The sequence below is a fragment of the Triticum aestivum genome, chromosome 6D (assembly GCF_018294505.1).
Source record: "Triticum aestivum cultivar Chinese Spring chromosome 6D, IWGSC CS RefSeq v2.1, whole genome shotgun sequence".
NCBI lineage: Eukaryota > Viridiplantae > Streptophyta > Magnoliopsida > Poales > Poaceae > Triticum > Triticum aestivum.
The window spans coordinates 457,452,453-457,468,303 of NC_057811.1; the positions used below are offsets into that span (position 1 = coordinate 457,452,453).

General features: G+C 47.7%; 1 protein-coding gene across 1 annotated transcript; it reads left to right on the forward strand.

The window, feature by feature from the left end:
- Positions 1-1,133: 1,133 nt before the first annotated feature.
- Positions 1,134-5,383, forward strand: LOC123145851 (receptor-like protein 6). The gene is made up of 2 exons (XM_044565356.1): positions 1,134-2,341; positions 3,275-5,383. Exons 1-2 carry the CDS (start codon positions 1,144-1,146, stop codon positions 5,224-5,226), a joined length of 3,150 nt encoding a protein of 1,049 aa, XP_044421291.1. The 5' UTR covers positions 1,134-1,143; the 3' UTR covers positions 5,227-5,383.
- The last annotated feature ends 10,468 nt before the right edge of the window (positions 5,384-15,851 follow it).

Below are 15,851 nucleotides of genomic sequence, written 5' to 3' on the forward strand. Positions count from 1 at the left end.
GTAGTTTTTAATTATGTAAATTTTTCACCCGCCACAGTCGGTCTCGTTCGTTAAATTTATGGTCAAAGTTCGACCTCGGGAAGCGCGAGCGCACTATATTTTGGAATGGAGGGAGTATTATCTATAGCCCTTTTCCTAGTAGTGAGGAGCCTTGTTGCCGTCATCCGCATCTCGTCGACCACCAGCTTGCCGCCGCTAGGGAGCACTGGAGCTTCGAGTTCGTCCACATCTGAGCCGTCGCGCTGCGCCCGAGGTTTCCCGCGACTTTCCGACGACCTAGCACCATGGTGAGCTTCGATGAAACCCTAGCCGTCCGATCTCGACCTAACGTGTTAGATTAGATCACTTAAATGAATCGATACGTTTAGATTTTGGCCGTTGGATCTAAAACTGGCGGTTCCGTCTTAATCTATTTTGAATTGGTACCGACGAATCAGAGACTACTACGTAGCCAACCTTATCCGAAATATTGTCAAGAACAATTCGTTCAAATTTAAGTAACTGACAATTTTGCAGAAAAGACCCTAGAACTTTAAAACATCATAACTAGTTATCTACAAGTCCAAAATTGGTTGAAACTTTTAGCAAAATGAAGCTTAGGAAATAAACTTTCTCCGGCGGCCAGTCCGGCGATGATGGAAGCTTGTAGCAACATAGAGAATCGTAAGGACCTGAATGTATTACTAGTATTATTTACTTATTTTTTGGTCCATTTCACTGTTTGGCCGGGACAGTCTCTTCTGCGTGTTTGCCAACCGCCCCTGCGTGTGCTTGTACAGTATTCGATGAACTTCGAAGAAAGAAGACGACGTGGTCCACACGGCTGGACGGGTTGTCGTTTATACTTGACTAGCTTTCCCCGTCAATCGAATTGTCGGACGAAGCAGCAGCCTCTGAAGACTCGACCCAAAGTCAAGAACGGGGCATGGAGCTAGCGGAGACTAGCTTTCCACGTCAAGCCACAACTGTTAACGCAACTGTGTTACATGGGGGCCAACAGCAAAGACTCTGATGTACATATACTGTAGATAATAAAGCGGGCTTGGTCCTTGGTTCAATCAGGGCATTATGCCCTCAACTAGCATGTACGTTTTTGCACACCTGCCATCTTCTATATATGCATATGCAGCAGAGAAGAAGTATATGTGCTCATCTCGTCTTCTCTTGAGTCCAGAAAAATCGCCAGCGGCAATGCCTACTCATATCACCTCACTGTTGGTCACCTTCGGTTTCCTTGCAGAAATCCTGCTACTAGTGCATTGCTCACACGCCCTTTCAGCAAACAGCAGTGCCTCGCAGCAGGTCCCTGCACGCTGCCGTAGGGACCAGGCGGCCGCGCTTCTCACCGTGAAGCGTTCCTTCTCCTTCACCGACAAAGACGACTACTTCATGCCAGCCACCACCACGACATTGTCTTCGTGGACAGAGGGCACAGACTGCTGCCGCTGGGAGGGCGTTGGCTGCGACAATGTTACCGGGAGGGTAACCGCACTCGACCTCCCGGAGCGGAACCTGTATATCAGCGGACTTCACCCTTCTCTCTTCAGGCTTACCTCTCTCCAATACCTCAACCTTGCCTTCAACAAGTTTACCAGCTCCCAGCTTCAGGTTTCTGGTTTCCAGAGCTTGACACAACTGACCTATCTCAACCTGTCAGGTTGCAACTTTGATTTTCAGGTCCCAGTCGATATCTTTCGGCTCACCAACCTGGTCACCCTCGACCTTGGATACAACAGATGGGAGCTCCGTCCGTCGACCATAGTAGCCAGCGACCTTGGCAAGCTGAAGGAGCTCCATCTAGAGCAAGTTAATATCACCGGCACAGCACCGGAGTTCTTCAAGGCACTTGCCAACCACTTCCCCCTTCTTCAGATCCTTCGCTTAAACGAATGTCCCCTTTCTGGTCCACTCCACCCATCCTTATCAAGACTCAACTCCCTATCAGTGATTGATCTTGGTTATAACTCTTTAACCGGTCCTCTGCCTGATTTGTTCACTCCTTCCAATTTCCCTTTTCTACGAGAACTTGTGCTCGGTGGTAACTACTTCGAGCCTGGAACATTCCCTCTTGGGATCACTGGGCTAAAGAATCTCATGATTCTCGACCTTGGAACCACAAACCTCGTTGGGGCCATCCCTACCTCCATCGGGAGCCTCATGTCACTCACTGAATTACGCATCGGTGGGAACAGCTTCTCCGGCAGGCTACCTTCGGCCCTCAGCAATCTGACAAACTTGATCATACTGGACTGTCGGTGCTCTGGTTTGTCTGGGAAGATTCCATGGCTTACAAGCTTGACACGACTTGAAATCGTATGGCTCGCCGGCAACAACTTCACAGGTAAGTTGGTACTTCTGAAAAGATTGCAGCTTGCTACATCATCTGCTCCTCTGTAAACAAATATAAGACGTTTCTAAAACGAGTTATATTTGTTTACAAAGGGAGTACCTATCAAATCTGTTACATCTTTTTTTGGATAGTTGAATCCTCCCATGTTCTTAGGCACATCACATTGCTATCAAATATTATACGATGACAGCTGTAAATAAAATATATGGGGTTTATATCCAAAAAAGTGACAGGTTAACAATATGTTTGTCCTACCTGAGTTTTAGTGTATCCCGAATTCCTTATCTTGTTACTTTATACTTTGGAAAAAACTAAACTGTTTAAGACTTTGTAGACAAGGGGTGTGTGCTTCTTTGACTGGAGAGCCCGTGCAGGTGCTCTTCTCCATTATCTAAAAAGAATTGTAAAACGAATTGTCTTGGGCAGATTTAAGAAAACTACCCATGTTCTATTTTTGACAAAGAGAATATATTAATATCTCAAAGATATCAATTACACCCAGCCTGCACCAACAAGATGTCCAGATGCACACAGCCAAGAAAAAAATAAACCCATGTCCTATACCAAATACTCAAGAACTACAAAATTTAGGCCGTCTTTGATTTAAAGGATTTCCATTGGAATATTTAGATTATTATTCCATAGGCACTTTTACTAGAGGACTTGTGCTTTATCATATGGTCTATTTTTTAAAAAAATAGACAGTGATATTTCGAGATTATCGGTGTGCTTTATTCATTCAAATTTTACAAGATGCAAGCAACATCCAGAGAGTTCAATGACCACATAGGCCAAGCTACCCTGTTTTCATTGTTGTCGTCTTATTTTCCTGGGGCGTGACAAGTTACTGCAAATTAAGAAATAAATCTGAACTTACACGGTCCTTGGCTACCAGTTTTATGACTAAACAATTTTCTTCTACAGGGCCGGTTCCTCTCGACGGACATATGTACCCATATCTCATAGAGGTGCGTTTAAGCAATAATTCACTCTCGGGGACAGTTCCAGCATCCTTGTTCACTCTGCCAGCATTGCAGACATTGTGCCTCCAAATGAACCGACTCTCTGGTGCTATTGAGGAATTCCAGAATCCATCAGCTAAGCTAACTGACATTGACTTGAGCAGCAATCAGCTGACAGGTGCAGTTCCAACTTCCTTTTCCTATCTCACTGCTCTTCAGTCCCTGCAACTTGACAACAACAATTTCACGGGTACCTTGGATCTAAACCCGTTCTTGAGGCTAAGGAACCTTAGTGTTATATCAGCATCCTACAACCCATTATTATCTGCTTCCGGGGATGGTAATGAAGTCGATGCTAGTAGTAATAGTAGTATTTCTACCCTGTTTCTAGCATACTGTAACCTAACAAGGTTTCCCCTTGCTGTTAGATATCTACCTGAACTACAATATTTGGATCTCTCTTCCAATCAAATTCATGGGGAGATACCTGACTGGATTTGGAGAAACATGAGCTCCTTAAACCTCTCTCACAACCACTTCACCACCGTGGGTCAGCCCCTGCAGTATGTTAATATAAGGTTCATCGATCTTAGCTTCAATATGCTTGGTGGCGCCGTGCCTTTCCCTTTTGACGTGTACGATCTTGACTACTCCAACAACAAATTCTCTTCCATCCCTCCAAGCAGTTTCCTCCGACAGTTCGAGGTCGCCTACTCCGTCAACCTTGCGAACAATGAACTGAGTGGGCCTATCCCTTACTCAGAATGTCGTAAGCACCATCCTCTCCAAATACTCGACCTGTCTGGCAATAATCTCAGTGGGTTGGTGCCACCTTATTTGCTGAAAGGTTGCAATGACCTCACTGTGTTGAACTTGAGGGAAAATAGCCTTGACGGAGCATGGCCTGACGAGATCGACGAATCATGTAACCTGAGGCTGGTAGATTTACATGGGAACCACATCCAGGGGCGCCTGCCGAGAACATTGGCTCGATGCCAATACTTGCTAGCTCTTGACATTGGAGGGAACCGTTTCGTGGACTCTTTCCCTGTATGGCTAGGTCACCTACAGGAGCTTCAGCTACTTGTGTTGAGATACAACAATTTTCATGGCCCGGTGAGCATCCCCCCTCTTGTGGAGAAGAACTCAAGCGCCCGTTACTTCGCCAGTGTACAAATCATTGACCTTGCAGGAAACGGCTTCAGCGGCGATCTACCACCATATTTATTCAAGAGTTTCAGGTCCATGGTTTTGGACCCAAATGGAATCGCGGAATATGATCATACAGTGTATGCGCAAGCTGGAAGATCTTATTATCAGGTTGTGATCGATGTGGCCATGAAACAACAATACATGAGGGTGGCAAAAGTCCCAGCTGACCTGATGGTGGTTGACCTGTCGTGCAACCGATTCAGTGGGTTCATCCCACGGTCAATCGGTAACCTCACGTACCTTCACGTGGTAAACTTATCTCACAATGCTTTCAGAGGCAAGATCCCACGCGAGCTCGGCCAGTTGGCCCGGATTGAGTCACTGGACCTCTCCTGGAACCGTCTCGTGGGGGAGATCCCACAGGAGCTGGCCATGTTGACCACACTTGAGTGGCTCAACCTCTCCTACAATGATCTCGGTGGGAGGATACCTTCAGGCAGCCAGTTTTCCACATTCACCAGCAGCTCGTTCCAGGGCGGAAACAGAGGGTTGTACGGGTGCCCACTTCTTGTGAAATGTAACCTTACATTCGTGACTTCGCCATCTTCGTCGCTGCCACCTCCTGTGCAAGAAGGATCGCCATTTGATGATATCATGTTATGGCTTTTTGTTGGTGTAGGCTTTGGAGTTGGATTTGCATTGACAATTGTACTACTGGTAGTCTACGGTTGCTGGTGCAAGAAAATGGTTTTGAGGCGCTAGACAGAGAGTTGCCTAGTCTTTTCTTTGTCTTTTACAATAAAGGATTTGTGATGTAATTTCATGAGCAAATTCAAGATATGTACACCTGAATGCATGTAATATGTCCAGTCTAAAGAAGTGACCAGAACACTTGGAGCTCTCCTTCCTTTTTTTGGCAGACACTTGGAGCTCTTATCCGTGCATTTTAGGCTCTTCATTTTGTACATGCTAAAACCAAGCCAGGACAGCAAGAGCTCTTGCTTGTATAACCCAAGCTCTTGACTACTTCAATAATTAACCTTTTTTGCCACCCTTGTATTAAAAAGGGGTCCGGCTAAAGAAAGAGATAACCATGTAATTTCTAAACTTTCATAACCATGTAATTTTCCATTATTTTTGAGAACTCACATATCCATATGATTTGGGTAATCATTCCATGGGGATCTCTCTCTCTCTCTCTCTCTCTCTCTCTCTCTCTCTCTCTCTCTCTCTCTCTCTCTCTCTCTCTCTCTCTCTCTCTCTCTCTCTCTCTCTCTCTCTCTCTCTCTCTCTCTCTCTCTCTCTCTCTCTCTCTCTCTCTCTCTCTCTCTCTCTCTCTCTCTCTCTCTCTCTCTCTCTCTCTCTCTCTCTCTCTCTCGGTTGAATCCCTTCAACTTTTCTCTCACCACCCCAAGCCCAAGCCTTAGAGCATCTCCAGCCATTCGGCCTCCCAGGGCGCCGAAAAAGACCGGCCTGAGGGCGAGCCGGCGCTAGATCGGCCCTTGGGGTTCGTTTTTCCCCAGCCGCGCGCCCAGGCCCCCCCCCCCCCCAAGGCGCTCCATATTCGAAAAACATCATTCTCGCTCAAAGAAACAACAAACCAGACTCGGTGCCACAGTTCGGCGATCAAAATAACAGGACACGCAGTAGTTCGGCGTACAAAAAAGGAAGGGCACGGAAGGAGAACATCAAGCGTCGAGTTCAACCTCCGGCGGCGTAGTCGTCGGCGTACGCGGGCTAGGAGGAATCGACGCGGCTTCCGGGCTGTTCGGCGCGTCTTCTGTGCTGCTGGGCGCGCCGGAGGCATCATCAGTGGGGCTGGGCGTTGCGGAGGCGGAGACATCGTCAGCCCTGGTCTCGTCGTCATCAGCCGCCGGGCTGGGCGGCGGCGTCGGCGTCGCCGGTATCTGGTTCAGGATGGGGCCGCGCTCAGCCAAGAACCACGCCTTGAGCTTCTCGTCGCCGCTCTGGAGCATGTCAGCACCGCCCATCAAGAAGGTGAAGTCGTTGTTCCTCTTCTTGGCGTCTTGAGCTTTGAGTTTCGCGGCGGTGTTGGCGCGGAGCAAGTCGAGTTTGATGGCGCTGTTCGTCATCAAAACAGCCCACCTCGCCTCTGTTTTCTCCTCTCGCTCGGCGGCCCTGGTTTCGGCGTCGGCGATGCAGTGCTCGACGGCCTCCTGCACGCGCGCGGCAGCCGTCTCGCCGTATTTCGCCTTCTTGGCACCTTTGTTGTCGTCCGGGCATCCATCGGTCGCGCCCGCTGTCGGCGCGTCCGGCTTGTATGTCTCTTTGGCCTTGGCGAGGGTGCGTCGGACGGCCGCCCATTTCTCGCACTTGTCGACCCGCTTGAAGACGTGGAGGTACTTGAAGTCTGTGTCGCTGTTGTCGTCGCGGAACATGGCGAACATGCGCAGCAGCTGCGCCGAGAAAAAATGTCAGTCGGCACCAGAGCGCGCGCCAGGGCACGCCCAGGGCGCGCACAAAGGCGAAAGAGCGCGCGCGGCGAAAGGTAGCAACATGGACGGCGTGCGATACCTGATCCTCGAAACTGGTGCCGCTCTCCGGGCGAGCCGCGACCTCCTCGACGATCCCATACCATTTGTTGCACGCCGTTTGAATGAGCAACCAATGGTTTGCCATCGCCTTCAACCCCCGCTTCATGTGCATGCCTTTGAAGTAGGGGTCGACGAGCTTCCGCTCGTCGAACTCGGCCTTGATGCAGTCCCAATATGTCTTGATGCTCTGATTCGTGCCGGTGACCGGGTCGAGGCAGACGACCTTCCACGCTTCGGCGAGGCACTCTTCTTCCTTGGACGCCCATTTGATGCGTGGCTCGCCGGACTTGGCCGCCTTCTTCTTCTTCTTGCTTGCTTTTCCTCGTCGGCGCCGGCTCCTCCTCTTCCTCCTCCTCCTCCGGCTCTTCCTCGCCGTAGTCGAGCTCGTCGTCCACGTCGGCGAGGTCCTACGTAGCGAACCTGGGGGAAGCGGCGGCCGCAGCCGAGCCGGCTGCGATGATGTCCTCCATGTCGGCCTCCGTCGTGTTGGCGTCGCCGAGATGCGACGAGGAAGAGGCTTGTGAGTAGAGGCCGCGGCGGAGAGGCGGCGTCGGTGAGGCTGCGTAGTCCGGCGGCGAGTACGTGTACGGCGGGTACTGCACGTCGGTGAACGCGGGCGAGGGCGTGCGCTGGACGGGCCGCCCATGGGGGAAGGTGATGTTGGGGTTGAAGCCACCATGGGCGTCCCCGTCGGCATAGCCCGGCGACGGCGTGCTCCATGGGTGCGGCGACGATGAGAACCCGGCCGGAGAGCCGACGCTTTGCTGGCTCCAGGCCGCGTACGGATGCCCGGGTGGGTTCATCATCGCCGCGCGCGCCGCCTCCGCTTGTTCGGCCGCCGCATGTTCCGCAGCCGCCGCCGCCGCAGCGTGCGCCGCTTTCTCCCTGGCCTTCTTGGCCCTGTTGCGCCTGTCGGCGGTGACGGCCTCCCGGTGCTCCACATCCGCCTTCCACTCGGCGTTGGTGATGCCGGGAGGCTTGGACAGCGGAGCCCTAGGCTTCCTTTGCTTCGGCGGGGCGGCGGCGGCAGGATCGGTCGCGGCACGCGGCATCACGAACTTCTTCGGCGGCATGGCGGGCGGAACGGCAGGGTGGAGGCGGGGTTTGGCGGGAGGAATGGAGAAGAGAGGAGGGGAGCGGGAGGAAACGGCGGGAAAAAGTCTTCCAGTCATCGACAGAGCGGCCCCACGCCGCTTTTCGCTTCCTTCGGCGCGCCCAAGCGACACCCGGTCGTTTGAGTTCGGGGCGGGATCGCCGGCTCTGGATTTCGCCCAAACCGGCGCTAAACGAGATCCTGGGAATGCGACTGGGCCGATTTTCGGCCACCGGCGCTAAAAATTCGCCTCGGGGGGGGCTGTTGGGGGCGCGGCTGGAGATGCTCTTACCCCCACCGTCCCATATGCCCAAGCGCCCGGTGCCTCGTCTGCCTTCTCTTTGCACGAGCACAGAAACACATGAGCTTTTTATTTAGAAATGCACACATGAGCTTCTATGTGACGCATTTTGCGTCAAATTGCCATCGAGACGCATGGGCGTGAGTGACCGGGCTGGCCCATTAAGCAACTGGCTAGCATGTTTTTCCGTACGACTGTAGCAACTCAGGCGCACTATAATGACCCATTGTTTGTAGCAAGCCGAACACTGTAGCGACTCGTGTGGACTGTAGCATGCGTTTTATCCGGTTTTAATTTATTGTTTTAAAAGTATATTTTTAGAGTGTGAACATTTTTGGAAAATGTGAACATTTCTCAAATTCTAAACACTTTTTGATAAAATGTACACATTCTGAATTTGTGAACAAATTTTGATAACATGAATATTTTCAAACCTTCAATAATTTTTTTTAAATGTGAACATTTTTCAAAACTCCCAAACATTTTTATATTTGTGAAGAATTTCCAAAATGGGAACATTTGGTGAAATTCCAAACAATATTTGGAAATACAAAAAACAGAAATTGTCCCAAAAATGGAAATACAAATATATATATATATATATATATATATATAATTAACTATTTTGAAAAATAAAAAATAAATAGAAAAATATACAAAGAAAATTGGCAAAAGAAACAACAAGAAATCAAAAGCAAAACAACAATGAACTGTCCAGGAACCTTCTAGAAGATTCCAAAAACTGGAACATTGTGTACATTGCTACTGCTAAATGGGCGGGCGCATCCTTCGCTCGTTGCCCTGTGTGTTTTGCCAACAAATTGATGCAATGAGTGTCCAATAGAGTTTTTCCACAGGCACCGCAACCTCCTATAACAGCTGCGGTGCCTTCACTTATCTTGTTGTTCTATTTGATTCAAACCGTGGTGTTATTTAAGCTAAATTTACATAAATATATTAGGCTCATTTCGTGGTGTTTTCTCTCACCACTGTTGAAGCCCCGTGCTACACAAAGTACCCGTTGGGCCGGAGATAGAAAGGTCTTTAGAAGATCCCGCCATTACCCCATTATTTACGCATAGCTTAACAGTGGGCTCTTTTCCTTGCCGTAAAGAGGTTTTGTCTTTTCTTCACTATCGGCATGCTGATTCATCATGATGGACACAACTGATAGGCATCTCTCGGGAGCTCCTACACAGCGACCAACGCGCTGGGACATACGGCACCCCCCCCCCCCCCCCTGCCCTCGCTCCCACGCACGACCTTGGGTCGGCCCAGGTTGGGATGGGGCTCCACTGTATTTTTTGGTTTCTTTTTGTTTATTGTTTCTGGTTCTACTTTTTTTCATTTTGCTTCTTTAAGGAAGTTCAGGATTTAAAACAAAGGTTAAAATTTCAAAAAAAAAAACACCAATGCAGAAATAAATGTTTAAAATTTTCAAAAAAATTCAAAAACTAAAAAAACATTCAAAATTATGAAATTTTTAATTCACATATTTTGTATTTTCATGAACATAATTTTAATTTAGTATGAACATTTTTTGAACTTCAATGAACAATTTTTGTGTTTCATGAAATTCCTGAACAAATTTTAAATTAAATCAAAAAAATTCTAAAATTGATGGAAAAATTTTAAAATTATTTGGGAAGGTTCAAAAACCTTTCCAAAACCGGAAACGGCTAGTTGGGTCGACTCAAACCTACGCAGCGTGAAGCGAGGGGGTTGCGAGCGCGATAACAAGGAAGCCACCCAAGCGTGAAATAGAATCTACCCTATTTCTCGTTGCGAGCGGTAAGATAGGGATCGCTAACGTGAGGTTCCTTCGGCCGGCCCATTGGCGAGCAAAAGTGTAGGCAGCAATTGGCGGTTCTAGGATTACTTCTTTTGAGCACTAAACATACGCAGAAGCTCATATATATGTGCATACACTCATCTTTGTGAACGCACGCACGCAGATCCTAACCCTATGAGCACCTCCGAGATACTGAGTTGACACATTATCTTTAAATTGACGTAGTCGCCACAAACGCCTTCGTAGTTGACAAGAATGTCTTCTTTCATTGAACGCACATTAACGAAAGGTCTAAAATAAATCAAAAAAGACGGCCACCAATGCAAGTCTAGAACTTAAACCCTTGTGGGTTGATTCCACCACAAGAAACCTAACGATTCTTTTCTACCTTTTAATGAAAAAAAATCATTAGAAGAGATCTTGTCTTTGCTGATTGGTAATCCCAGATATTATATTTTATTGGAAATTTGCCTATCTCACAATTATATCAGCTACCCTCTGCTCCTCCTCTACACTCAACCCTACTGTGAAAATATCACTCTTCAAGTAATTGACTTTCATGCCAGACATTTCCTCTAAACTTGAATTACGCTCAGTTCGCGTATATGGTGGCACTTTCCTTGCGTGCATGCCTCCGAGATATATTAAGGTTTGCCTTTGCGCAAGATATGCAAAGTTGTCAATTAAGGTTTGCAAAAAGAAAAAGGAAACTTTTGAGATTTATTAAGGTTTGCAAGTAGCAGTACCTTCCGGCCCGTGCTTCCCCTTCCATTAAATCAACTCCTACATTCGTAGTACAGCCTCCGAGCTTAACGCGTTATAGAATTTTAAATCATATCGCGCGGCCCGAAATCGATCGATGTTGGAGAGAAGACCGTCTAATCCGCTCCCATCGAGCTCAAGCTTAGGCGCTTAGCAGGCGCTACTGCCTTCCCAACGTAGTACTTGAGATAATTGCAGCGATAAGATAATGCGAACAGATAGGTATTGTGCCCGTACTACATGGCGTGTTTGCCGCACAAAGGTTTCCCTGGTGATCTGCTATCCGCTGCCAACAGCCAAATCTGCGTGAAGTGTGCCAATCGGCAAAGCAAAAAGACTCAAGCAAAAATGTCGCCGAACTTTCCCAGAGTGAAGGGCAAGATGCGTGCGAGTGCTGCCATTCGTAGTTCGTGGGTCTGAATTTCGGCATCGGTCCGCATATTTTCCACCACGGCCGCAAAGTAAAAGTCACCTAATTAACGATCTGTTGGTTAGAAGATCGCTTCACTACTGCCTGGAACTGTTGGTTAGAAAACTCCCGGGGGCATCGATGGGGTCAAACCCATCCGATCACGGCAAAGATCGACCCATCTCCTTGGCATGAAAGATGAAACTGAAGATCCGCCTGAAAGCAAAGGCAGCAGCAGCACCTATATCCACTATCCACTACACCCAACAGCTGCACCACAACGGAGGGCTGATGCATCATTAATATCCAGTGACAGTCGGCAGCATCAAACTCAAATTAACAAGTCTTCATGGTACAGCTAGCCAACTGCATTCCATCCGGCACACTCAGTTTATCTCCACCTGCACCTGCCATGCCTGCCTGGGCTCGACATGGCACGGGACATGGGGTGGAGTCCAAGGCAAAGAATACGCTTGCTCCGTCGGCACAGCACCACGACGTGCGCCTGTCGCCGCGCTAGAGCACACATGGCCGAGCAGAGGTGCTGCTGCATGCATGCCATCAGAGATCAGACGGCCCAGGCGCGTCCTTTCTCGGGCCACACGGTCGTGTTCCCGGTGCGGTGCTCCATTGATCTGTTCCGCGAACGGTCGGCTGGTTTTTGGACACCTCGCTAGCCTGAGCCTGGTACTACTCTGTTTCTAAATATAAATAAACTCTTTCACAGATTTTTAATACGAACTACATGCGGATATATATAGACATATTTTAGAGTATAGATTCACTCATTTTGCTTCGCATGTAATTTATATTAAAATATTTAAAACGGAGGAAGTATTATCTTCCTCAAACTGAATCATACTTGCCATGCATCCCTTTGCAGCAAAAAGCGCTCCAGTTTTCATAACCAACGCACCACCTCTATCTCGATCTAGCTTGCCACCTATAGTAGCTTGGAGCGGATGAAAGAGGAAGGGACGTTTTTGCCGGGGTCGTTGCCGGTCGACATCACGTCATCCGCACCCAAAAGACACAAGTAATAATAGGAGGGACGCCAGGAACTTTCATTTGTGGTCAGTTGGTCAGGAACTTTCATGCTGGACAGAAACATCCTAGAAGGGATGGTGGTCCTGCATGAAACGCTCCACGAAATTCACACGAAAAAATTAGATGGAGTTATTTTCAAGGTGGATTTTGAGAAAGCGTACAACAAAATCAAATAGCTCTTCCTTCAACAGGCCTTGCGTATGAAAAGTTTTGATGAAGCCTGAAGACGACAGGTAGAATTTTTCACGCAAAAAGGGAGTGTTGGAATTAAAGTGAATGACGACATAGGTCATTACTTCCAAACACATAAGGGCCTTAGACAAGGTGATCCGATGTCTCCTATTTTGTTCAACATTGTAGTTGATATGTTGGCAATTTTAATAAGAAGGGCTAAGGAAGCTGGTCAGGTGGGTGGCTTGATGCTTCACCTAGTGGATGGAGGTGTGTCCATCTTAGAGTACGCTGATGATACTATCATCTTTATGGAGCATGACTTGGTAAAAGAAAGAAATATGAAGTTGGTGTTATGCTTATTTGAGCAATTGACCGGGTTAAAGATTAACTTCCACAAAAGCGAATTGTTCTGTTTTGGAAGAGCCAATGAGGAACAAGAGGCTTATAGGCAATTGTTTGGGTGGAATTGGGGACTCTACATTTTACGTATCTAGGTATACCAATCCACCATCGTAAGCTAACAAACAGAGAATGGAAGTGCATCGAGGATCGATTTGAGAAGAAACTGAGTTGCTGGAAGGGTAAGCTCATGTCATACGGAGGCCGACTAATTCTCATTAATTCGGTTCTCACGAGTATGCCTATGTTTCTTCTGTCTTTCTTTGAGGTTTCAGTTGGAATTAGGAAAAGACTAGACTTCTATCGATCCCGGTTCTTCTGGCAAAGCGATGAACTAAAACGAAAATACAGGCTTGCCAAATGGGATATTATTTGCAGACCAAAAGACCAAGGGGGTCTTGGCATTGAAAATCTTGAGATCAAGAACAGATGTCTTCTCAGCAAGTGGTTGTCTAAGTTATCTGTAGAGACTGAAGCCACATGGGCACAGATTCTCCGTAGTAAGTATCTTCATTCCAAAACTTTGTCTCAAGTGACAGTAAGGCCGACGGATTCGCCTTTCTAGAAAGGGTTGATGCGAGTCAAATCAGCTTTTTTCAACAGGAGAAAGTTTATAGTCGGAAATGGTACCGACACGTCTTTCTGGGAGGATACTTGGCTAGGAGAGACACCCCTCGCGCTGCAATATCCGACTCTTTATAATATTGTTCAACGAGCGACGCGTCTGTGGCAACAGTATTTCAGTCCACCCCTCTTAATATTCAATTCAGGAGAACGCTAGCCGGCAACCGTTGGGAAGCTTGGCTCCACTTAGTGCATCAACTGATGGAGGTCCAGTTATCTCAACAACCCGATCAGTTGTGCTGGAAGCTTACTAGCACTGGGGAATTCACAGTTAAATCGATGTATCTCGATGTTATCAACTCTAGCTCCATTCCTAATTCCAAGCATGTTTGGAAAGTCAAAGTTCCTTTGAAAATTAAAGTGTTTATGTGGTTTGTTCATAAACATGTCATCTTGATCAAGGACAATCTGGCAAAGCGCAACTGGACAGGACCTACTAGGTGTAGTTTTTGTGATCGGGATGAAACTATCAAACACCTTTTTCTTGACTGCCCGCTGGAAAAAGTGCTATGGCGGACGGTGCACATAGCCTTTAATATTACTCCTTCGAATTCTGTCTGCATGTTATTTGGAACGTGGCTTAATGGGATACAGGCCAAAACAGTGAGACACATTCGCGTAGGAGTATGTGCTTTATTGTGGGCAGTCTGGAACTGCAGAAATGACTTGGTTTTTAATAGAACAACAAATTTTCATTTTTTGCAGGTTATCTTCCGAGCCACTGCTTTAATCCGTATGTGGTCGCTACTCACTCCGACGGAGGCCAGGGAGCGTTTGGTTACTGGATCTATCCGGTGAGAGATGGTAGCACGGGATATCTTTAACCGGTTTGGATGGCGGTCATGTAATAGGATAGACAATTAGTTTCCTTATCTTGTTCATGTCGGCCGGTTGTGGCGCTATGGTTTATTTTTATTGGCTCTTTGTGAGCTTTTCTTTTACTTTCACTTCGGATTTATGACCTTTGTTGAACTTATTTGCTTTTTAATAAAGTTGGCCGTATGCATCATTCTGATGCAGAGGTCGGGGAGTCCTCTTTTTCGAAGAAAAAAAGTTGGTCAGGTGTGTGGGAGTGTTCGATTGCTCGGTGTAAAGCTTTCCACGCGCTGCTCTGTACGTGGTTCGCCACGGTTCCGTAGCAGAACGGCTCCCTCCGACGCGATCCTATCCGAAGTAACCACGGGGCGCACGACACCACAGCATGCAGTCCAATGCGTTCAGGTTAATCGCCTCGTGCGACGAAAACCGGGCGAAACCCGGCGAAATCTGGCAAGAGAAGTACGTCGTCGAGCGCTCCATGCCGACTTTCCGCTGCCGACGTCGGCTTCGTGCGGTACGGCGCGGAATGCCGGCCCTGTGGGATGTTTCCCGGCATGATCACAAGCGCACAACGTCAAAGACGTCGGAATTACTTGCGCGCACAAAGTCAAACGGGCGCGGCGGCGGAGTAGAATTATACAGGCGACCCAAACACGTCGGAATGCGGGGTGAGGCTCAACGCATGTACGTGTCGGATCAGAAACAGAAGCCACGAAAAGTTGCGGGCACGTTGGTTATGGGGACGGCCGTCTCCGGCGAGGACGACGGGCGGAGCCGTGGTGGAACGGTACTCTCCCGCGCTGGCAGTGAGTGTCGCCGTTGACGCCGGAGACAGTACAGTGCACAGCAGAAACGAAATGTACAGCCGGTAGCATCGAAGACCAAACGTGTCTCACACCGCCGCGACGACCACATGACAGCTGTTAATTACCGCATTTTGTTCTGATGAATGATTCAGTCGCCGTGTAAAACAGGTACTAGTAGGACGCAGGGTTTCTGCACCCAAGCTCAGTAAAAACAAAACAAAATTGAAAAAAAAATCAATTTTTTGGGAGAAACATTGACAAAAGTTTTAAGTGGTTACACAAATTTGTCATGAAGGCGTGGCAAAAAAACAAAATTAGTACCGTGAAAATGCTACTTTGAAAAGCATTTTGGAGCATTGAATTTATTTTTTTTGTTCGGAAATGTGATTTCATGATGATTTCTGCACGCACTTAGAACTTTTGTCAATGTTGCTCCCAAAAAACTGAAATTTTTTGAAATTTTTTCAAAAAAAAATCGATTTTACTGTTCACGGAGCTCATTTGAGCTCGGGAGCAAAAAAGTACTTTCGGTACTAGTAGTACTATTCAAGAAGAGCTCGATCGAGCAAAAGTGCTCTATTGTCAAGAGGATATATAGTGCACATA

Bases quoted from the DNA above. Each gene is read 5' to 3' on its own strand.
- LOC123145851 (XM_044565356.1), top strand. From the start codon at position 1,144: ATGTGCTCATCTCGTCTTCTCTTGAGTCCAGAAAAATCGCCAGCGGCA. The intron at 2,342-3,274 runs GTAAGTTGGTAC...TTTCTTCTACAG, and splicing joins CGCCGGCAACAACTTCACAG to GGCCGGTTCCTCTCGACGGA.